Source organism: Phyllosticta citribraziliensis, assembly GCF_038025025.1.
Source record: "Phyllosticta citribraziliensis strain CPC 17464 chromosome Unknown J3D65scaffold_3, whole genome shotgun sequence".
Lineage (NCBI taxonomy): Eukaryota > Fungi > Ascomycota > Dothideomycetes > Botryosphaeriales > Phyllostictaceae > Phyllosticta > Phyllosticta citribraziliensis.
This window is the reverse complement of record NW_027117340.1, coordinates 1,327,183-1,350,472: the sequence shown is the minus strand read 5'-3', so window position 1 is coordinate 1,350,472 and position 23,290 is coordinate 1,327,183. Positions and strand designations below refer to the sequence as shown.

Below are 23,290 nucleotides of genomic sequence, written 5' to 3'. Positions count from 1 at the left end.
AGAAGACGCAACACCACCAGCGCCATGCCTTGCCGTCGAATTGACGTGCTTGAAGGAGGAGGTTGAAGCCGCAGTCGTGAAAGTATTGATGGTTGTTTTTGTTTCCCCCCAAGCCTGATGAGCGAGGCAAGCCAGACTTGGGTTGTTGTCCCACCCGCCCAGGCTATTTTACGAGCGCCCTGACTCGATAGAAGATGGTTGGTTTTTTTGTGTTTGTGCTTGGTGAAATAAACGCCAGGCCGAACCCAGACTCCGTGGTATCCTTTCGTGACTTCGTGAGGATGTCTTGTCTGCCCGTGGTTTAACGAATCTGGGTCGTGGGTGCGCGCAGAGCGCTGGGCTTGGACGAGGTGAGGGTGGTCGCGCCAGCCTTTTTCTCGAAAAGCTTCCAGAACTTGAGGTTTTCGTCGGCCGAGGCCGTGGCGAGGGTCTGGCCATCGGGGCTCAGCGAGCTGAAGAGGATGCGCTGCTCGTGGGCGGGGATTTCGATGTTCTTGACAAGCGATGGGTACGACCAGACGGAGAGGGCGTTGTTGGGAAAGCCGCCGGTGCTGACAATCTCCTTGTACGAGGTCGACCAGCGCAGGGAGGTGACTTGGCTGCCCGTGTCGATTGAGTTGAGGCGGGCTCCGGTGGTGGAGTTCCAGAAGTGGATGTGCTTGTCGTTGGAGCCACCGCCAGTGGCGAGGAGGTTGAGTTGCCAGGGGCACCAGGCGAGAGCCTTGACCGCGGCGTTGTGGTTGGTCTTGGTGTGCTTGGGCTCGGTCAGGTGGCGGGCGTCCCAGATGTTGACGTAGTTGTCGTTACCACCCGATGCGAGCATTTGGCCGTCGGAGCGCCATTCAAGGCCGCAGACTTCGTGGGTGTGGCCGGCGAGTTCGGCGACGTTGTGGTCGGCGACGCGGACGTCGTGGTTGACGATGAGACCAGTGCGGTCACCAGTGGAAAGAATGTGTTTGTTCCAGCCCATGACACCGACGCGTGCCTCGTGGCCGAACATGCTTCGGAGCTTGGTGCCTTCCTCGACGTCCCAGATTTGGACTTCGCCGTTGTCGAGGCCGGCAGAAATGTAGGCGCCATCTCCGCTCCACTTGACGGAAGTAACGTAGGTGTCCTCGGGAGTCTCGAAGAGAGAGTTGACTGATCCCGTGTCCGCAGACCAGACGTAGACTGAGCGCTCGAGAGCAATGGCGACTTGGTTGCCAGCAGACCAGTCGAGAAGATTGAGGTAGTAGTCGTCGACGATGCTTGGAGCGTCGAGCACCCGTTCAGGTGCCGAGGCGATGCGGCGACGAAGTTGGCCGGTGACAGGCTTGAGAGGACGGTTGTATTGGGCACGCAGGTCGACCGGCTTGTTTGATTGCGGTGCCGCCGGCTTGAATTCGAGTATGCGCGAGCCGATGTTCATGTCGCAGGCCTGAGCGAGCGAGTCTTGGTAGGCCAGTGTTCTCGGAGAATGCTTCTTGGGTGCCTCTTCGTCGTCGTCGTGGATGTTGACGCGGCCAAAGGATTGGATGAGTTCTTCGTCTGCTGAGTTGGGACCGAAGATGTTCAGGTTGTTTGCGGCTGATGCCAGGATGGAAGAACCGTCCGCGGTGTTGCCTCTCGACGATGTTGGGCGCTCGCTCCGATACGACGACCTTGAGATGTTTGCGTTCTCGATTGCTTCTGTCGTGAGACGTTGAGGAATGAAGCGGTCGGTGGGGTTGCGAGGGACGCGGAGGTTTGATTTTTGAGGGCGAGACTTGACCGTTGTAGGTGCGGCCTTCTTGGTTTTCTTGGTGTTTGTAGAAGTTGACGGTTTGCCAGAGCCGGTGAGAGTGAGCTCGGAAAGACCCAAGTCGAGCTTCTTGGGCTTTGGCGAGTTGCGGCTGATGTTGGTCTTGGAAGAGTTGGAGACTTGACGGTTGGAGGCGAGAGGCGACGGAACGTGGATTGACTCGTCTTTCTCTTTTTGCAAGACCAGCTTGCGGACCGGAGTCTGAGGCGACTCTTGATGCCGGAGGCGTGATGACTTCTTGATACCAGTGGGCGTCGAAGGCGAGCTCATAACCAGAGGGCAGGCCATTTTGGTTGAGGTGGGGCTCGGATAAGTTTTTTTGGTTTTTGTAGTTGTTTGGAGGTAGAATGTGCGTAAGCGCTGTTTGAGAGGATGCTTGAGAGCAGATTTGAGAATGGTTTTTGAAAGTCTGTGTTTTGGTTTGAGAATGTTTGGAGACTTTGAAGATTTGAGGTGGAGAGAAAGAAGAAGGAGGAGGCGGGGGGTTCGGGAGAGTTATGTAGGCTTCTTACGGCAGTTTGTTTGGGTCGTCGGCACGGCAACGGTTCAACCCACGTGATCGCCGCAGTCAGCCACTCGTCCCTTGAACATCACGACCACGGTCGCACCCCTCTTGGAACCAGAGATTCCGCGAGAAAGGGTTCAACTGTCACTAGTTGCCCTGGGAATGGTCATCATGGCGAAAAGGTGCCGCGAATCCCACGGCGACACGGTAGGATTCTTAGCGCGCCACGCAGCAGCTACCCGCCCAACCACCAAATCCGCACGTATGTATTTCGGGACAGGTTCTTAATATCCAAGAGTCCATTAGCAGGCCGTGAAAGCCAGGGTCTATGTCAACCAAAAATCTACGGAGGACATTTCCACAGTCACATGCGGCCGTCTCACAACTCTACCACTCCAGCCGGCAAATCAACCGCCAGAAAACAGGGACTGCACCAACGCCGTCTTGTCCGCAGCTTGTGCGGGACCCTTTGCGAAGATGCCAAGTCTATCTTTCCCTGTAACTGTCTTTTCCCTCATCCGATGGATATCAAAACGCGCCAGACGCAACCCTTTCTCTCTAAATTTCGGCACAGGACACGTTCGGATCAGGCGTTGATCTGGACAGACCACTCCCAACTGACGAGAATAGGATAAAATACGCAGCAGACGGGCCAAAATTCAGGAGGAGGCAACAGAACGCGCAAAACAAGACCATCGAAGTCGAACAGTCTGAAGAAACAATCCCAAAACATGTACATGTGACAATCACACTCAGGGTATCAAGCTGATTGGGTAGAAGGGTAAATCTTTCTGCAGCACACTGGTGATTGATCCATCCACTTGCAAATTGAGAAGCCAAGCCCATCATTTTCCTGTAACCTATCCAGTCCCATCCTTTGCTGCATCATGCCATTACGTAGAGAACCGTCCGTCCGAGAAACCCGCCCACCTGCCTTTTGGGAATATGATGAAGCAAACCGAATCGAGTGTCGTAAGCAACCGCCATTGCGCCCTGTTAAGAAAAAAGAAAGTCCCGCCGATGAGCCATAGACGCAAGGAAAGAGTTGACCCTACGCAGCGCTATCGAAAGCGCATCAAGAGCGTGGGTGTGTTGGGAAATCTATTCGTAATGCAAGGGAAGGAAGCAGAGTCAAAGGAAAGGGAATAAGGAAATCATACCACCACTCAAAGCTGCCGGGCCGGCACGCATTTTCTGGTGACCCAGCTTAGCGGCGACCACCGAGGCCAAACAAGTACCTCAGCTCCTGGTCGTTCAAGCGGCCCACGTTCTTCATCTGGCCCTCATCCAGGGCGGCTGTGATGAGCTCCTCTTTCTGCTTCTGAAGCGTCATGATTCGGTCCTCCACGGTGTCGGGCACCAGGATGCGATGCACTGTAACCGGCCGGCGCTGGCCGATGCGGTGTGCACGGTCAATGGCCTGGTATTCGATGTACGGATTCCAAAAAGGGTCGAGAATGATGACCCGTGAAGCCTCAACAAGATTGAGACCCGAGTTTCCGGCCTTCAGAGAGACTAGCATGACTTTGGTGTCGGGATTGGTCGTGAATTTCTGGACAGATTCATCACGGGTCTTCGCTGACATGCCACCATCATAGCGCACGGAGCCAATGTCTTCGCGCGTGATAGCCAGTTCTAGAAGGTCCAACAAGCCTGTGAATTGCGAGAAGATGAGCGTCTTCTCGCTTTGGTCATTTGCTCGGATATCACGGAGCAGCTCCATGGTGCGGTCGATTTTGGAGCTGCTGACCCATTTTTTGGCAAGACGGTTGAAGTACTTCTTTTTCGCCTCCTTGTTGCGGTTGGCGTTCTTGCGGAGCTCGTTGAGCGTCTGTTTCGGCATCGCTTTGCCCTTGCCCTTTGAGCCAGAGGAGCTTTCGCCCTCTTCTTCATCCTCATCCTCGTCCGAGTCGCTGTCCTCGTCCGATCCTTGACCCAGCAACTCGTTCAACTCAGCGTTTTGGTCCAAGTCGGGCTGATGAACCTTTTTGAAAGCATTGTAATCAGTGATTTCTTTGGCGTTGATGTTGCCGCGGCACTCTGGACACCTGAGGCCGTCGGCTGCCTGCGCTCGTGCAGGTTCTGTGAGGGTGGCAAAGCACTCTGAACAGGCTGTGTGACCGCAAGGAAAAAAGATGGCGGGGTTGGCCGTGCCATCGAGGCAAATGGGACAGCTGAATGCGCCATTCTCCTCCTTGATGCGCCTGACGACATCGGGACAGAGCTTCTCGGCGAATTCTGACAAGTCGTTGTTGTTCAGATCGGTGGGAATCTTTTCCGCAAAGTCCCTGATGAGGTTTGGATGACAACAGGCCTGGCGAAGACGCAAGAGCAAGACGAGAATCTGGGTGTACTGGGTGCCCACGGTTCCCTCGCGCAGATACTTGTTGAACCTCAACTGCGTACGGTGTTCGATGGCGTTGTAAAACTCCCTCTGGTCCTCGTCGAATTCGACATTTTCAAAACTGATAGTTTTTGGAGGAAGCTCAAGAATGGGTCGGCCGTCGACGATGGAGTCTTTGTTGCGACGAAGCAGGGTAGCCTTGAGTAGAGTGCGAAGTTTCTGGATCCCCCTTTCCTTGTCGCTTTCAAGGGGCGTCTTGATATCATTCTTGAAGACTGACCATTCCTCATAGCTGGGCGTCTTGAGAAACCGAAGCATTGGGTAGAGCTCATCGACGCGGTTCATCATAGGAGTACCTGTCATGCACAAGCGGTAGGTCGCATTCAGTTCGTTGACTGCCTTGGAGGTCTTGGTTTCTTTGTTCTTGATATTTTGGGCCTCATCAAGAATGATTCTGTGCCAGTGGGCCTCGCGCCCAAAAAGTGCAGTCGTATAGTAAGTCGCCTGGGCTCTACCGTCGGAATCATAATCGAGCTTGCGGACATCAGACTTTTTGCCCCACTCGGATGCAACGGTACCAAAGGACGTCAGCACAATGTCATTCTCTGACAGCTGCTTAAACGTCTTTTTGTTTTTGCCAGTTCCGTGATAGATCATGACTTTGAGGGCGTGGGGGCCAGTCTTGATCTTTGTCTTGATCTCCAATGCCCATTGATACATCAAGGCGACCGGAGCAATGATTAAAGTCGTCTTTCTTTGGGGGTCCCTCGACGGCCGCTCAACGACGAGAGCCAAAGCCTGGAGAGTCTTGCCAAGACCCATGTCGTCGGCTAAAATGCCTCCCTTGGTTGTGCTAGCCTCCATTTTCTTCAACCAGTGAAGACCAATCTTTTGATGTTCCAGCAGCGGGTGAACCAGAGCTTCGGGCGTCGGTGGACGCTGGTCCTTGGGAAGATCATCGCCGGCGTCTCGGACGTTGTTCAAAAGACCAGTGATGTCCTCTTCCGAAGCCCCCTGGCGACCGTAGTGAGGGTGGTCCCACGAGTCCATCTCGGTGGGCAAGTCGGTGGGATAAGCACCGGGCATACGAGGAATCATTCCAGGAGGCGTGGCAGAGTTGCTGGCGAGCCCGTCTCCTGCAAAGGCGCCAGTGGGATAACCCAGTGATGGCCTAGAATGAAGCTCATTGTACATCCTTACGCCAGACGGGGTGCTGCTACCAAGGGCAGGGCGGTTGGCCGAGAAACTTGGATTCCTTGCGTTCAAGAAACCATTGTCGTTGAAGCGGCGCGTGAAGGCGCCTTTGCCTTTGTCGTCATTTTTGGAGCCCTTATGTTGAGCATTAGGGGTTGACATACCGTTCCTCAATGTCTCTGGTTCCGAATCATCGCTATCCGAACTTAATTCAATGACCTCTACGGGCCGTGTAGCCGACGAGACAACTTGTGAAAAGCCGGGCAATTGTTGGTTGCGCCTTTGAGACGCCGGGCCAGGTGTAGAAGTAGGAATCTGGCGCGGCACAGAACTGGGAGGCGCACGAGGGGGATGCCAACCGCGAGTTGCGTGGCCACGCGTGATCGAGTGGGGATCGTGTGGGAGCAAGTGTGGCGGAGGCAGAATCGGACTGCGGCTGTGCAAAGACAAGTTCTGCGCCTGGGTCTGCAGCGTGTTTGAGTACGGCGATGATGGCGTGAAGCCTTGCGGGCCTCCACTGGGATTCGAGCGCGCCTATTCGCAAGTTCTTGTTAGTAAAGTTGCACCCGCAAAGCGTTGGTTTGCTTGATGCCACTCACATGGTGCGTCGAGCCGTTCGGCGTCGCCGATGCACTCGGGATCCTCCCAGGAGCCGTTCTGCCTGGAGAGCTGGCATGTCCGCCAGCCGACGCCGTACCTAGACCCATGCGAGCTGACTTGTTGGCCGCACTGGGCGATGTTGCAAACGGCGAGTCTTCAGATCGACCATGTTTGCCCAGCGAGCCGGAGCTTGGGAGTGTTGGTACCCTCCCCCTAGCATTCTGGTTGATCTGGCCGTTGGTGTACTGGGTAAGAGGGAGGCCATTTGGTGTGCTGGCTTGGCCAAAGGCGGAGCCGGATGCTCCAGGCGTTGAAGACATGGAGGAGGAGGTAGGCCTGGGCGGTTGGACAGGACGTGGAGGTTCGTGGAGCTTGCGTTGTCGAAGATCCCTCAGATCATGAAGCTGCCGTTCACGTTTTCTCTTTTCGCTTTGGTACTCGTCCGAGTGTTTGTCCAAGGTGTCCATTAGGATCGTTTGGAAGGCGATCTCAGTTTCGATTTCCTCGATGGTGGCATTTGGCGGAAGATTTTCCATGACGAGGGAGGTTCACCTGGTCGGCGTGGTGTGGGGTCGGGTGTGGAGTTGCAGGTTGCGCAGAGCGCTGGGCGCAAGGAAGGGCTTCGTGTCACAGGTAGATGTGCAGCGCCGCGCAGTCGACGCTGTGGAGCGTAGTGGGTGAAGTAGGTATGTAGCGAGTGGGTAAGTCGGGCAAACCAATGAGCAGGGCCAAACGATAAGGTCTGGTCGAGTCGTGGTTACACGCGCAAGCCAAAGTGAGCGACTGGAGGTGGAGGTGGAGGTGGGCCGGCCGTCGAGCGCAATGCGACGGCAGGTCCTGGTACGATGCCGGAGCGGTAGGGCTTGAAGTTGGCTTGGGCGCGAGGAGCGCGCATTCACGTGTTCGCGTTTGGCCCAGCAGCAGGGTACATGCAGAGTAGCTCTGCCTGTGAAAGTGGTCGAGGTTGAGGGTGCAGTGCGCAGGCGTCTCGACCGTCAGGATCCAGCTGGATGCACGGCGACAGTGGTAGACGAAATGGAGAGGAGAGAAGGGGGAGGGGTGGCGGAGGTGGTGGTGGAAGGCTGACGGAGCCGTGGGTGAGGAAATGGTGTTCGAGGCGGCCTCAGACAAGCCAGATGACGCCACAGTCGCACAACCACCTCCAGGTCCAGCCAGAGCAGCGGCCGTTCTTTCCTCTGCCTAAATGCGATCCGCCAGCAAATGGAGAAGAAACACCTATATCTTCGACCTCTTCCTGGTCGGCGACCGTGGCTAACACCCTCATGAAAGCCACGGCTCATGGGGGGCTAAATTCAACGGCCATCCTCACAATGAACGGCACACATGCAAGGGCGGATGATCTAAAAAAGATCGACCATCTCTGCCTTACCTACAAACATTTCTACCATGACCCCGGGCCGCCGTCCATCTCCCGTAACGATGCCTACGCCAACACTTCTGGACACGCCCGGCTACGGCCCTCTCTAAATCAACCGAGTGACTCAAAAGACAAAGCTTAGTCGCTGCTGGCCATGCGCCGTTCAATGTGATTTGCGCAGTGTGTACAACACTAAAGCCATGCTGCGGCACAAAATCAATGCCTACAGCACTCCCCTCTCTCTCTGCACCTTCCCGTCCACATCATCCTTGATACATGCATACATGTAGTGTTTGCCCCCTGGCCGGCCGTTGGATTCTCCCCCTTGTGTGCGGCTCACATGACGGGACCTCCGAATCACCACTCATGCAATTTGGCCATGGCAGCAAACACTTTCTCCAGCCTCGTCCGTCTTCCACACAGCTGTCTGTTCGGGTGGGCAGAAAGAAGCGATTGTCAGGCATCAAAGACGAGATGGCCGCAGGCTTCTCACACAACTCGCACGCTCGCTGCTGCGGCGGGCAACACCAAACACGCAGCAGCAGCAGCAGCAGCAGCGCACCACACATTTCTATTCTGGCCTTGGTGCGCGCGGGAGCTCCCTAGATCGTCGTGCATCCATGCACAAGCAGGCAAGGTATGACAGATCCAGAATTCAGCGACGGCAACGCCCCGCCGCCTCGTCTCGTGACCCCACATTCTCTCTTTGTCCCCAGCTGACCCGTCATCTCTCCCTTGCTCCACGTCGCTATGTGTGCTCGCGCGCTTGCTTGCCTGGCCCGTTCGATGCCGGTGCGTGGTCTCCGTGTCCGTTCCTCGGCCGGCACGCGGCAGCCACCCGAGAGCTCTTCTCCCTCCGCCATGCCGTCCGAGTCTGAAAAAATTGCCCCTTGAACACGCCGGCGCGAGGAAGCAAGGTTGTCTTTTTGCGCGAATGGGGTCCGGGTCGAGAAGATGGTGTATTCGAAAATTTGTAGCCCTCGTAAGCAAACGCAAAATATTCCTCGACCACGAAGGGAGGTTAAGCAGGACAATGGCTCCAACGTCCGCGCGATCGAAAGTCGTGGCAATCGTAATCCATCAAGTCGGTGATTCTCAATCAACCAGGACCAGCATCGAGGAGAAGAGTTTCAACGGCACGAGAAACGCGAGGCACATGCAGATCACAAGACAAAGCAAGATCGAACAGGAGGGAAAAGAGATGTAGGCAGCAGCAGGTACACCATGCTCGAATGAGAAAGAAAAACGGTGGTTTCGCTTCGCTCTGCTGTGCATCGCTTCGCTCCACGAGCGCCCCAAGAGGAAGAAAAAGTGTAACCAACTGTAGGAGTAATGATTCCGAAAGAATCCCCAAGAGAAAATGGGAAATGAAATGGCGCCTTGCCCCAAAAAGCCCACAAGACCAAACCGGCGACCCTTGGTGCGTGCTGCTGATACCTGCCTGCTCACTTCTCCGCCTGTTGAACCCAAATGATACACCTTGACCCCAGCCAACTACCGATGGACGATGGCGACGGCGACGACGGCGACACGGCTGTGCTGCGCATCGCGAGCGCGGATAATTTGTACACCTTCAAGTAATAACGATCATGAAAACGCCAATCGGGGTAGACAGGACCAAAAGGAGAAGGATAAGAAGAGACAAGGAATTGTAAAAAGGAAATAGACAGCGCCCCACATGCACTCCTCAGCCTGCTGCTCAATCATGTTTGCGCTGGTCGACACGGGCAGATGGCCGGCGATGATGGCTGCGCGTGCCAACACGGCAGTTTTTTCTTGTGGCTGTCGACGATGTGCGTGGCTGCTGCATTCGGGACCCGAAACGAGGCGAGATGAGGTGGGAGTCGTTGGATACTGGTGGGGTGGATGGAGGCGGCAACCGATCGAGAAAAAGTAGGTAGGTAAGTACAACTAAGATTTGAGTATGATGACGATGATGGCAAAAGGTTACCAGACGATTACAGTAGACTGCACGCCTGGTCGCGAGTACAGTGCCCGCACTTGGGCGCAACAGCGCGGTTGGGTGGTTGGCTGCTTATCGCGCGTTGCTGCCCCAGATTCGCGACGATGTCGTGGGTAGGCGTCGAGTGTCTCAGAAAGGGCCGAAGATTTCACCGCAGCCGCTCCGCCCACGCTCCTCATCAGCGATCTTGCTCCTTTTCCCCTCCTCGCACGCTACTGGCCGCGTCCTCGTCGCAAGACGCACCACTCTCGAATGACGTCCGGGGCGCTACTTCGGTTCGTCGCCTTCGTGGTCGCCTAGAGCCCCAGAGCAAACGTCAGCGTGACTGAATAACCTTGACGTGCTTTCTTCGTGAGATGAAGACTTTAAGCGGTCATCAGCTGCTGTGCGATCGAAGCAAGAGCTGCGGGGTGATGTCAGCGCAACGAGTCTAATTAGACCTTGTGGTAAAGGCAACTTACTCGGTCTGCTTGGTCCTGCTGATCTGCCGCCAGCAGCTTGGGGCTCTGCGAACCCGCAACAGTCGTCTCGGTGTAGCCTCTTGCATCAATCTGTGGCCTGCGCGTACCTCCTGATGTATTCTGAGACCCCCGGTTGCCTCCCCTCTGATTCTGCTTCTCCTGTTTATCCTTATCCTTTTCGCTCTGCGCGAGAGCCATCCGCTGCCGGTCCTGCTCAAGCAGCGCACCACCCAGGGTTGCGCACCGCAGAATAGTTTGAATGAGCTGGTTCTGCTTCAGCGGCTTGGACAAGTAGTCCTGTATTCTATTAGCAAAGTCGCACAACCGTCTGTCATTTTTACTTACGTCCATCTGCGCCTGGAGACACTTCTCCCGGTCGCCCACCATTGCATGCGCCGTGAGCGCAATCACCGGCGTTGGCGTCAGGTGGTGCTCACGCTCGTACTCTCGAATCTTGGCCGTCGCTTCAAATCCTCCCATGACCGGCATCTGGACATCCATCAATACCACGTCATACTTTGTCTTCTTGATATTCTCGAGAGCCTCGAGACCGTTCTCGGCAACTGTGACATTGTGGTTGTACTTGTGTAGAATCTTGACGGCGAGGCGCTGGTTGACCTGGTTATCCTCGGCCAAGAGAATGTTGAACGACTTGGACTGGTTCGATATGAGGGGTGCAGCACGACCGTCGAGGGCCGGGATCAAGGCATTGCCCAGGTCGATGGGCAGACATGGGGTCGTGATGAAGCTGGAAATGCCATCCTCAAGCGCCGACTTGAGACTGATAGCCACCCTAGGCGTGACCATTACAAGAGGAATATACTTGAAGCGCTCCTCAACCCGCAACCGACGCGCCGTCATGTTGCAGTCGACAATGACGCAGTCGTACGCATGCTTGCTCGGGCTCGGAATTTCTGACAGCGGCGTAGTCTCGTCTGTGTGGATGACATGCGGGACCAGGTCAAGCGCCTTGAGGTGGCTGACGATGTCATCGCCATAGCCAGTCTTGCCCTGATCAATGAAGAGCACCGTGTGCTTGCTGTATGGTGACAACTGCGGCTGAATGGCGCTGATGTCGGGGTTTCCGAGACGGACCCTGCAAGTAAAGTAAAAGGTACTTCCACAGCCGTACTCAGACTCAACCCACATCCTTCCACCCATGAGAGTGACGAGGCGCTTGGAAATGGACAGACCGAGACCTGTGCCGCCAAACTTCCTGGTCGTTGATCCATCGGCTTGCTGGAACGTGTCGAAAATGAGGTTCAGCTTGTCGCCGTGAATACCAATGCCAGTATCCGAGACGGCAAACTGGAACACGTACTGGTCAGGCGCGCACGCCTGGTTCGGTGCCATAGAAATAGCAACCTTGACCTCTCCGTGCTCGGTGAATTTGATGGCGTTGCCAACAAGGTTGAGAATGATCTGCCTCAGCCTGAACGAGTCTCCTATGACATAATCTGGGACAGAGCTGTCGACCTGGTAGGCCAGGTTGAGCTTTCTCTCGTTTGCGCGCGAAGACAAAGACTTGAGAGCGTTGAAAATCGTTCCACGTAGCGAGAATGGTATTTCCTCCATAACCATGCGGTTCGCTTCGATCTTGGAAATATCGAGAATATCATCGATAATCGTCAAGAGCTGGCCAGCCAGGTTGTGAACAATTGTAAGCATCTCGCGCTGCGAGTGAGTGAGATCAGTGTCGAGAGTGAGCTGCGTCATTCCAATGATGCCGTTCATCGGTGTCCTAATTTCGTGGGACATGTTGGCCAGGAATTCGGACTTGGTCTTGTTTGCAAGTTCGGCAGCCTCCCTTGCCGCCGTGTTTCTCTGGATACTCTCCCTTAAGCTGGAAACCATTTTGTTGATCTTGCGTTTCAGCTCATCCATCTCACCCGCAGCTTCCACTGTGATTTGGGTAAACTTTCCGTCCGTGGCGGCTTGAGTGATGTCGCCAAAGGCCCTCACTTGAGACGTCAAATTTTGGGCCATGGTATTGACGTCGGTGGTGATTTCTTTCCAACGCCCGGTAATGCCTTCGACCTCGGCCTGACCACCCATCTTGCCGTCCACTCCGACGTCCCTGGCGACGCGTTTCACGGCAAGAGACCATTCGTCAAGTCGGGCAACCATGTCGTTGATCGTGTCCTTGAGCAGGCGTATCTCTCCCTCGGCATCAACGTGGACGCGGCGCGTCAGGTCGCCACGCGAAAGAGCGCTGGTGACGTCCGATATACTTCGCACTTGAAGAGTGAGGTTTTGCGCCATCGTGTTGACGTTGTCCGTAAGGTCCTTCCACTTGCCCTCGACATTCTCGACCTCTGCCTGACCTCCAAGTTTTCCATCGGTACCGACTTCTCTAGCCACCTTGCTGACTTGGTATGCAAAATCATTCAGGCGGTCAACCATGGTGTTGATTGTGATCTTGAGGGCCAAGATTTCACCCCTGACCTCTGCTTTGACCTTTTTGCTCAAATCTCCCCGGGCGACCGCCGTTGTGACTTCTGCAATCTCTCGCACTTGTGTGGTTAGATTGTCGGCCATGCCGTTGACGTTTTCGGTCAGGTCTTTCCAGGTTCCCTCGACGCCATGGACTCTGGCCTGGCCACCAAGGCGACCTTCGGTACCGACCTCTCTAGCAATTTTTGTGACTTCGTGCGCAAATTGCTGCAGTTGGTCAACCATGGAGTTGATGGTGTTTTTCAGTTCTGCAATTTCGCCCTTGCACTCTGCCGAGACCTTGCGCGTGAGATTACCCTGGGCGACGGCTGTTGTGACTTGAGCAATGTCGCGCACTTGGGTTGTGAGATTTAAGGCCATGGCGTTGACGTTGATGGTCAAGTCGTTCCACATGCCCTGGACGCCTTCGATCCGCGCTTGACCACCAAGAATACCTTCGACACCGACGTCGCGAGCGACCCGTGTGACTTCAGATGCAAATGAACGGAGTTGGTCCACCATGGTGTTGATGGTCTCCTGAAGTTGAAGTATCTCTCCCCTAGCCGGTCGTTCAATCTTCCGGCTAAGGTCACCGTGTGCGACAGCAGTTGTGACTACAGCGATTTCTCGCACCTGTTCCGTCAGGTTTCGGGCCATGTCGTTGACTAGAACATTGATCAGCGCATCCGCTAGTTGTGTTTTAGGGTTCACGTGGGCCTACCCGAGTTGGTTAATTCAGCCCAGATACCGTCGACGCCAGTCAGAACGGCTTGGCCGCCCAAGCGACCTTCGGTCCCGACTTCCTTTGCGAGATTCGTGACTTGAGAAGCAAAATCCTGGAGTTGATCGACCATGGTGTTGATGGTGCGTTTGAAGGTCGTAATCTCAGGGTCCATTTCCTTAGCGTGAATGAGAACCTTTTTGCTGAGGTCGCCATGCGCCACAGCAGTCACAATGCTACCAATTTCACGCAGCGCCTTTTGGAAAGCCAAGTTGGCCTGCTGGTGTTTTTGCAGTTCTCGCTTCAGAGCGCCAATGTCCTCGATGCCGTGTCCAAATGCCTTGTCCTGGTCCCGGAGCTGCCGGGTGACCTCGGCGCTCAGGCTGTCAATGTGTTCGCGTTGGCTCTGAATCTGCTCGGCCTGCTTGTTCAAGTGGTCGCGCAGATAGCTGAGCTGGTCCTCGGTGAGCTGCGCCGCGGGCACCGGGCGCTCGCCGGGCGTGTCCTTTGATGCGAGCCAGTTGGTGACCCATGACGCCTGCCTGTCCCTACCGCTGGCGGGGCCGGTTCGGGGAGCCTGCAGTTGTTGGCTGTCGCCTGGGAAGGGGGAGTAGAGAGAGGGTTCGCCGGGAGTGATGGGCAAAGCGCTGTTGTTCACCGTCTTGGCCTTTGCTTCGAGGAAATGGATTCGCGAGGCGAGGGCGTTGATTTCGCGCTCGAGCGACTTTTTGGTTTCGGTGTCCGGGCCGGGCAGAGTCACGGTGGATGACCTGCCACCGTTGGCGGCGACTTGGCCGGGAAACGACCTGTCTCCTGCGGGATCATATTGCTTTGCGAGGTTGGAGAGGACAGCGACGAGCGCTTGGGCGGTCTCTTCGTGAGACATCGTTGTGATGCACGACTACTGCGTGTTTCTCGCACCGCACATTGGGCCAGAGAGTCGCAAAAAGGGTGGAAAGCGGGGGTCGGAGGGTCCGGGGTGGGCGTTGGTGTCGTTGTGAGGCTGCTGTTCGTGCCACAGCGCGGGGGGGCGAGGATGGGGCGGCGAGCGAGAGGGCTCAGTTGCGAGGAATCGGGGGTGTGGGAGAGGGAGTGAGAGGGAGGGGAGGGGACCTTTGGCGGCTGGGGACTGGAGGCGGCAACAAACGACCAAGACGTCGAACGGAGGAAGAGAGAAAAAGAAGCCGAGACGAGACGAGACGAGACTCGAGCAGAGCAGAGCAGGCGAGTCGGGCGGACGGGAGTGTGGTGTGGGAAAAGGAGCGTGTGGAGGTTGGTTGCGCAGCGCAGACAGTCGCGATTGCTCAGTCAGTCAGTCAGTCAGTCAGTCAGTCCCAGTCAGTCGCAGCGCAAGCAGGCCGGCAGGCAGAGCAGCGATGGGCAGGCTATCTAGGCGAACGAATCGAGGCAGCTCGAGAACATGCACCTCGTCAAGGAACAGGGGCCGGCCTCCGACTAGTGCCTCTTCGTCGTGTCTCTTGGCTTTTTTTCGTTTCCTTCGGCTGCGGCGCTGACGTATTGCGCGTGGAAGCGCCGGCTCCAGTCTGCCTGGCGACATAGGATGCTGAAGCCACGGTCGTGGGCACGGCTTTGTCCATTCGCCATTGCTGGTCTTGTCCTCTGGCACAATTCCATGAGTACTGGACTGAAGTGGAGCGGACGCCACCGAGCCCCCCGGCCGCATGTGCCCAACGGGCGCGCAGCCTGCCTCGCCTCACGCCTCCGTCTCCGTCTCGTTCTCCTCTGCGGTCCGTCCGTCCGTCCGTCCGTCCTGCACCCTCTCTCCAAGGAAGCCCAACAAGCAATGAACCGCCGCCCTGGTACACCGGTTACCCGGATCTGTATACTGTAGACTGTGAGACGCTTCCACGGACAAGTCGGTTGTTTACAATTCCTGCCCGGTACTACCACTTACCCCTTCAATTCACGCCTGGCTACCTTAGTTCGCAACGCCGCCCCGTGATACCTCCACATGAGCATCCGCATCGTCGAGTGCAGCTGCTTTTTCGCCACCCCGGTCTACTAGGTACCCTACACCATGTATGTACATGCGTGCGTGCTGAGAATGTGCCTGTGCGGTACCTGGCCGAAGCCATGCGCTCGCGCGTTTTGGCCGCCTCCACGTCGTAGTCGGCTTGCCGCCAGGGCAGACGGTCCTGGCTCGTGGCGGCCTTGTCGCTGTTGCTCTCCAGCCCGTCCACAACCACCAAACCCGCTGCCACTGACGACGGCGGTGCGTAGCTCGCAATCTCCCTCTCACGGCCATCATTCACCATCTCAGAGACCGGCGTCGCAGGTCTTGTCCCCGTCCCTCACCCCTTCGTTTCTGCCTCTTTGCGTCCGTAGTCTCCACGCAGCAACAGGCGCCGACTGCGAAGCCGACGACGACGACGACGACGACGACGACGACACCTCATCCCGATTCGTTGCGCCTCCCGGGCATGCACGGCTCCTTTTCCTCCTCTCTCGCTTACGCGCGGATTGCATGCCCATCTGGTGGAGCATGGGACAGATGCCGGCCGGCCGGCCAACCGCAGGATAATGTTGAGCGGCAGCCGAGCCAGTCGCAGTCTGTCTGTCATCGGCCCCGAGCGTCGTGGAGAAAAGAGGGAGAAAAAGAAAAAGAGGGGAAAAAAAAAGGAAATTGTTTTGGCGGCCTGCGGTGTTGCCCTCTGGCGCGGCCAACCACCGCTCTTGGACCTTGGCAACCGCCAGCCGCCCTCTTGCCCTCTCAGGACTCTTGCCTCTCGTCTCTGAACTGAACGCTCGAGCTCCACCCTCCAACTCAGTCGTCCGCACCAACAGGCCCGGTTTCAGGTGCCGTCGTGTCTTTTAAGGTCGCCGATCGCCACATGTACGGTATGGCGCCGGTCAACCGCCGCCGGCCGCCCTGTCAAACGCGCTTCAGGGTCCTCTTCCCGTTCACTAGTTCTGCCATCCGCACTTCGTCAGCCCGCCCGCCCGCCCAGCCAGCCCTACTAGGTGAACAGGGGCACAGGGGCTTCCGAGGGGGAAGAGCTGAACCTCATCTCTCGATTTCATCTCGCATCGACGCCTTTTGCGCTACACAGCTCATCATTCATGCCCTTCTGTCGCCTCAACGGTCCATCATCCTCCTCCTTCCATTTGCCCGCTACAGGTGATCAACGTCATCTTGCAAATCTCACCGCATCACGCCTCAAAACCGCTCAGTCCGCCAGCGAAGATCGCAGTCCACCTCAATCTCGGCCCGAATCACTCGCGCTGCCGTGGTAGCCCTCGCCCCAGCTTGCGTGCCCTTGCTCTGCCCCTGCCGTGCCCACAACCGCTTGGTGTCTGCTTTGCTCCCCTCTCCTTTCCTGCACCATTGAGAAATAGCCAATGCCATGTTTGAACGCTCTCTGCGAAACTATTCTCTGGCACGTCATACTGGCGTACGGCTGCCCGGGGTTGCCGGCTGAGCCGTTTGAGGAAATAGGTTGTATTACTGGACAATTGTTATTCTGTGCTGGCGCTCAGCGCTTGACCCTCTAGGCACGTCGATCCGGCACTGCGCCTCCAAAAGGGCATGTACCGCGAGAAGGCCGCCACTATTATGTACCCACCGCCCGGCGGTCGACAAGCGGACTACGGCGCCTGCGTGTCCTCGCCCTCTTTCTCCACGTCCATCCTCCAACGGTGATAGGTTGGTGGGCAAATCCGTAGACGTTAATGATTCGATCGTTGCATGGGAGCCGCCACGCCGCGTCTATTCGAGGGCCCTTCTACGAGTGGGTGGCGCGGCGCTTGCAGTGGCGGAGCAGTGGTCCGGCTCCATGTACGGACGTGGTGATAGGCTGGTTTACAAGGAGACACCTCTCGTGCTCCAGACCGGTGCCATGTGTTGTTGTTGATAACAATGGATCCATGAAAAAGGCTTTTCGCGCGCCACTTCGAACTGCTCACTTCCTGACCTTTTTTGCGTGTTTGACGAGGTTCTCAATCACCGCCTCGAACGCTTCCTTGTCCCCAATGGCGCTTTCCTTGCGCTTTGTCCAGTAGACCATCACCTCCTCGGCTCGCTTGAGCAATTCTTTCAGCCTCTGCACGTGGGCCATGAGCTCTTCATCGGTAAAGTTGTTCAGCGCTGCCTCGGTGGTTGAACAGAGCATCGTCGTGGCGCTGACATCGAACTCGGGCGGGGGCGGAGGTCCACGCCTCTTACGTTCGGTTCTTGACGCATTGAAATCTATCGACGTGTTCGATTGTTGGCCCTCCTTCCTGAGCTTCGATGCCGCCCCGTTTGCCGACTCGTCTGCTGACGGACGCGGCGAACGATCCCCGCCGCCGTGGATTGATGGGAGCACAAGTTTCTTTTGCTTGCTCGCTGGCAGTATCTCGTCTAGATCAACGGGCACTCCGAGAGATACGAGGAACAGTCGCCTAATCCGGGACCGGACCCAGTTTGGCGGCTGCAGAGGTGGCGGGGCTACGAGCTGTGCCCAAAGCGAGAGACTCCTCTCTGAAAGAAGAGACGGGCTGATCTCGTGGTCGATCCGCGGCTGATTCTCATTGGGACATGGGAAGATCTGGTTTACAAACTTCTGGCTTGTGCCGAGTACGCCTTCGGCATCAAGCCCCTCGAAACTTGGGGATGGCTGCCACGGTAGTTAGACACCGCTTTCATGTTTGGCTTTGAAAATCGCTAGGTGAACAAAAGATGTGATTTCTATTCGACCTAGAGGTAACGACAGGCTCTGATGACTTACGTATAATGGAATCGAGTCGGATACAGGCCGAGAGGGCTCGTCAAAGGAATCCCCAATATTGTCCCCAGAAGTTTGAAAGCCGTCGTCGAAATCTCCGAAATCATCTCCAAAGTCCTCATCCTGGCCGCCTTCCTCAAAATCGTCAAAATCATCACCCAGGTTCTGGTCCCCATCCCCAGTCGCATGTCCGCCGGTATCCGTATCTTGAGAGCTCAAAGGCTCTTCGGGTTTGCTTTCGTCTGGGGCTTGGTCACCATCGCTCAAGGTTTCCGATCTATCAGAGGCAGTTGGCGATCCTTGTCCTGTCAATAGGTTCGCTGACCAGTTCCGGCCACGTAAGAAATCGGCGACTCACCTTCGTTGGGTGCGTCGGGCGCTTTCAAAACAAGATCAGGGACGGCGTCCGCCTGGCGATGCTGGTACGCCTCTGTTCCGGGCACCTCGCCATGGCTAGGATGTTCCGGATCAACCTTTTCAACGACAACGACAGGTGTGCCTCCAGGCGACCGCGGGGTAGTTGGACGATCGGATACGCTCAGGCTGGATGCGCTGCGACTGCGGCTGCCCTCGGGAACAATCTCGACTTGGTCTGGCACGGCATCCTGCGTCCTCTTGTTGTATGCCTCCGTTCCTGGAACCTCTCCGTAGCTCGGCTCGTCGTCGACCTTTTCAACTCGTGTCATGGGTGTGGGAGAAGTTAGGTTGGAGCGGTCGACGGGAGGGGAGCGGCCTTCGGAAGCATCAGAGAAGTGTTCGTCGCCGTCTGAGGACTCAGCTGAAGGGCGGAAGTTAGATGGAGAGTTTAATGGAGATGTGAACACGCGACTTTGAGTGTCCGGGTCCCCGCCAGCACTCCCTGGGCATCGCCAAGGCCACCTTGAAACGGTGCCGCCCTCGAGACGGAGGAGTGACCGTTTCCGAGCGAGAAAGGGCAAACCAAGGTCAAATTCAGGCTGCGTGCGAGGCCGGGACGCTTTGAAACAGGATGGCTGCGGACTTACCTAGCTCATGCGCACCGGAATCTTCGAGCTCGACGCTCTTCCTGGGCGGTTCAAGTTCGGTCATGATGCTCGGGTCCTCAAAGATCGCAAGAAGGACTGGAGAAGAATGGAGAAAACGTGAGGAGGATTTGAATTGTAGGATTGCTGAGAGGTAGGCAGAGGTTGATGTGTAGTGATCTCCCCAGAGGCAGTGCAACGAGCAATGATCGACCACCTAACCCTGGCGACTCCATCATCACGTGCCTGGAGCGCGCGCTCGGGCCCCCGACCGCCGACGACTTTCCACGTTCTCCAACTGAAGCTTCATTTGTTTAGAGCAAACGCGTCCGCCTCGACGCCTTTCCACGACTTCCCTTCCCCATCGACTCCGCCCGGTCGCGTATCATCACGTCGCCCGCTCCTGCAAAATTCAAATTTCCGTCTCTTGCACCGTTTCGCAACCGAATAAACACACCAGCCGCGGATCCAAACCTTTGTCAACTCGCGCGTCGAGTCTAACTCACAATGTCGAACGATTCGTCCAAGGAACAACCCAAGTCGATTTTCGGGGCAGCCAGCGGCGGGAGTCTCTTTGGCGGCGGCGGTGGTGGCAGTGGTGGATCCAATAACGGCAGTCCTTTCTCTTTCAACAAGCCTGCTGCGGGACCCGGTCTCAGTTTTGGAGGAAACACCGCGAGTTCGACGACGTCGGGAAGCTCGAGCCCTAGTCTTTTCGGAGGCGCTGGAGCCAAGGCTTCTACGGGCGCGACTCAGTCTCCTTTTGGTGGAGCGACTACTGGCAATTCGAGCAACTTGTTTGGAGGCGCCGCAACTCCGGCTGCAAAGACTGGCCTCTTCAACACTGGTGGCTCTACTACACCAGCAGGCAACCCACCATCTGGAGGTGGCTTCTTATTTGGTGCCAAACCTACCGAAGCTGCCTCGAGCCCGTTCAGCTTGGGTGCTGGTGCCAACTCTTCAAAGCCTCTGTTTGGCACGACTCCTGGCGGCGCCGCTCCATCCACCACCAACACTGCCACTCCGGCGTCTTCTGCACCGTCACAGCCCCAGACTTCTTCCTTGTTCGGAGGTGCAACACCAGCTGCCCAGTCGAAAGATGCTTCGAAGCCCTCGCTGTTTTCCATGAACCAACCTGCTAGCAACAGCGCTTCTACCGGGAACAAGCCTGCCTTCTCATTCCCTTCGTCTTCGACAGCTCAACCAGCCGGAAGCTCGTCCAGCCCGTTCTCGCTTGGGCAAAAAGCTCCTAGCTCTCAGCCCAGCAGCAGCCAGGCACCTGCGACCACGAGCAGCGACCAGCCAAGCTCGCTGTTTAGGAAGGATGGCGCTGACAGCCCCGCCAGCAGCAACCCCAATATTTTTGGAGGCGCCAGCAATACACCAGCCTCAACCGCTGGCGGAAGCTCTGCGACACCGGGCACGACAGCTTTTGGCAACGCCTTTGGTAAAACTCCGGCTTCGACCTCTGTTGGACAGACGGGATCAAGCGCCACGACCACCGCGCCAACCACATCCACGGCTCCAAGCGGAGGTTTCTCGCTCGGCGCTGCACCTGCGCAGAGCTCTGGCACCGCTCAATCTACCACGACTGCCACTTCCGCACCAACATTCTCGCTCGGAGGTGGCACCAAGACCTCTTCGGTACCGACCTTTTCGCTCGGAGGAGCCGGTACAACTTCATCTTCTGGTCAGAATGCTTCGACAACCACAGCGACTGCTGGACCCTCTACCAGTGCCACTTCTGGACTGCCTGCTGCAGCCCCGAGCACCAACCTTGGAGCTTCCACCATTGGCAACCCCCCGAGCTCCCAATCCAGGCTGAAGAACAAGTCCATGGACGAGATCATCACGCGTTGGGCAACTGACCTGTCGAAATATCAAAAGAGATTCCAGAGCCAAGCAAAGCAGGTCGCGGAGTGGGACCGCATGCTGGTGGAGAACAGTGACAAGATTGCCAAACTTTACACCAAGGCATTTCAAGCTGGCAAAGACACTGGAGAAGTTGAGCGTCAGCTCACTGCTGTTGAGAATGACCAGGCAGAGCTGTCGCGGTGGTTGGACAGCTATGAGAAGGACGTTGATGAAATGATGGAGAAGATGGTTACCGGAACTGGATCCGACGGCCTCCAGGGCCCTGACCAGGAGCGCGAGAGGACGTATGTATCCGCACACCCAGGATTCGATAGTCTCGCTGACAGCTCTCAGGTACAAACTTGCTGAAAAGCTGTGTGACCGACTCAACGACCTCAACAAGGACCTCTCTTACATGATTGACGAGATCAATGGTGTTTCGGCTACATTGAGCAAGACGGACAAGCCCGACGACCCGGTATGATGTTCTTTTTTTTATACTTTGTGGCGATCTTCTGTACTGACATCAACCTCAACAGCTCACCCAAGTTGTCCGTGTACTCAACAGCCACCTTTCTCAGCTCCAAGCAATCGACACGGGTGCTGCTGAGCTCCACGCCAAGGTTCTCGCCGCGCAGAAGGAGACTCAAACCTACCGATTGAGTGGACAGGCCTCTCTGGGTAGTGATCCTGCCGATGACTTTGCGCGGTCCTTCTTGGGCCGTCGCTAATTTACTATTGGGGTGTTCGACAGTCGAGAGTGCTGGTTGTCATGTTGACGGTCAACGGTTAGGGAAGCATCAAGGGCGATCCGTTCATGGACGGACATTGGCGTTTAAGGGTTGGATTTTCTCTTCCGGTTGTAGCGCAGGTGGATCCAGGTCGAAAAGTCAGATGCATCTTGTATTCAACTGGTTCGACAAAAGGCAGCAGGATAGACAGCAGTAGACAGTCGCAATGACTGGGTCGCGCTCAGATCCATCGCCCCAGTGCCTCGAATTTCTTGAGAGTCTATCCACGGCTGGCTGTATCAAGTCCCGCGTCAGCCCCCTTCTCAATACTCGAGAATCGATGTCGATATAGGCTTCTTCTTTCGGGCCGCCTGCACAGCCATTGTGTTCGCCTTGTCCCAGTGCTCAGGTCCAAGTACCCATCTTGGACACCTGGATCGAGAGGCTTCTCGGTCAAAGCTTGATGTGGGAAGCAAGGCATCCAGCAAATTGGACCACGATGTCATAGATCCGTGCTGTTCCTTGCCAGCTGCGCCGCAAGATGGCTATGGCGAAGGGCGGTCTTGCCATCATTGTAGGAGGAGTGTATGGCATTGGAATTTATGCGGCCTCCATCTGTGACTTTGCTGCTCACGGTGTTGGCTGCTTTCATTGTGGAATTCGTCGGAGGACTGACTGGTCAAGCCCATCGGCTTTTCAGCCAAAGTGTGCCATGAATGAGTTGCCCACGTCTACTGTACTTGGCTTTCAGGGCCGTAGTCTAGCTATTCGTCTCTTTTGACTATCAATCGTGTTGCTGCCTCATCCGCGACGGGCGCCGTGGTCCATGTTTAAGACTCCCCTTGGACCAGCATGGCAGGTTGTAATTGTGAAGGGAGACATTCCCTGTACTAATGACCACCCATCTGTTGCGGCAGGCAATATATTGTTCATTGGCCAAGTGTCATCCCTTGGTTGGGACCGAATATCCGCGCTTCGCAATGACTACCACGAGGGTGTATTTCCGAAGTCTTGAGGGCCTGTATAGGCGGATGCCCCTTCAGATTAGGACAAAAAACAGGCTCCAATCAAACGAGGAGACAGCTAAGGCGTCCCATGGCAACCTCGCCTGGAGCCACTTTACATCATGGCTTGGGGAGTCCCTGCGTGGCATCACGGCCACACTTCCCAACCGCGAGTGCATAGAATCCTCCGACACCTCATCATCGTCGTCCGACGCCCCTCGCGTTTTGCCATCTGCGCCCTGCGTCATCCAAACCATTCACGACCGAAATCTTCAAGTCACGACGGTCAACCCACAGACCGGGTCCAAGACACACCCTTGCGGAGTGGCATCCTTTGGCTGCCCTTGCTGACTTTACACACAATGCCTCGACAGGGGCGCACACCTACGCCATCGCGCATGGCTTGTACGGCACCGCAGCCGCCGAGCCCAACGGCAGGGTGAACCGGGGGGCAATCTGGCAGCAACGGACAGAGTCACACGGCGGCAAGGCCTCCGGACTTCCCCAAGCAATGAGGATGTGGAGAGGCAGAGCAGCACACGGCTGGCTGAGCTGTGTGGGCATTGGCCTTTGCTGACCGTCACTGATCTTCGCTCC

At 56.4% G+C, this 23,290-nt stretch overlaps 5 protein-coding genes across 5 annotated transcripts; 1 reads left to right on the top strand and 4 right to left on the bottom strand.

The window, feature by feature from the left end:
- Positions 1-163: 163 nt before the first annotated feature.
- On the bottom strand, positions 164-2,315 carry J3D65DRAFT_259407 (cell division cycle protein-like protein Cdc20). The gene is made up of 2 exons (XM_066794858.1): positions 2,293-2,315; positions 164-2,189 (listed from the first exon to the last, which is right to left on the bottom strand). Exon 2 carries the CDS (start codon positions 2,066-2,068, stop codon positions 302-304), a length of 1,767 nt encoding a protein of 588 aa, XP_066657808.1. The 5' UTR covers positions 2,069-2,189; positions 2,293-2,315; the 3' UTR covers positions 164-301.
- Positions 2,316-3,313: 998 nt separating this feature from the next.
- Positions 3,314-7,138, bottom strand: J3D65DRAFT_259396 (SNF2 family N-terminal domain-containing protein). The gene is made up of 2 exons (XM_066794857.1): positions 6,423-7,138; positions 3,314-6,357 (listed from the first exon to the last, which is right to left on the bottom strand). Exons 1-2 carry the CDS (start codon positions 6,957-6,959, stop codon positions 3,493-3,495), a joined length of 3,402 nt encoding a protein of 1,133 aa, XP_066657807.1. The 5' UTR covers positions 6,960-7,138; the 3' UTR covers positions 3,314-3,492.
- A 2,903-nt stretch (positions 7,139-10,041) lies between these two features.
- J3D65DRAFT_259330 (two-component histidine kinase) lies at positions 10,042-14,737 on the bottom strand. The gene is made up of 4 exons (XM_066794856.1): positions 13,380-14,737; positions 10,571-13,323; positions 10,226-10,522; positions 10,042-10,167 (listed from the first exon to the last, which is right to left on the bottom strand). Exons 1-4 carry the CDS (start codon positions 14,263-14,265, stop codon positions 10,141-10,143), a joined length of 3,963 nt encoding a protein of 1,320 aa, XP_066657806.1. The 5' UTR covers positions 14,266-14,737; the 3' UTR covers positions 10,042-10,140.
- Positions 14,738-17,299: 2,562 nt separating this feature from the next.
- Positions 17,300-19,171, bottom strand: J3D65DRAFT_665616 (uncharacterized protein; the record flags this gene model as incomplete). Its single annotated transcript, XM_066802854.1, has 4 exons — positions 17,300-17,995; positions 18,107-18,402; positions 18,462-18,881; positions 19,108-19,171. 4 exons carry the CDS (start codon positions 19,169-19,171, stop codon positions 17,300-17,302), a joined length of 1,476 nt encoding a protein of 491 aa, XP_066657805.1.
- Positions 19,172-19,418: 247 nt separating this feature from the next.
- J3D65DRAFT_616783 (Nsp1-like C-terminal region-domain-containing protein) lies at positions 19,419-21,996 on the top strand. Its single transcript, XM_066799479.1, has 3 exons — positions 19,419-21,263; positions 21,313-21,436; positions 21,498-21,996. Exons 1-3 carry the CDS (start codon positions 19,612-19,614, stop codon positions 21,687-21,689), a joined length of 1,968 nt encoding a protein of 655 aa, XP_066657804.1. The 5' UTR covers positions 19,419-19,611; the 3' UTR covers positions 21,690-21,996.
- Positions 21,997-23,290: the final 1,294 nt, after the last annotated feature.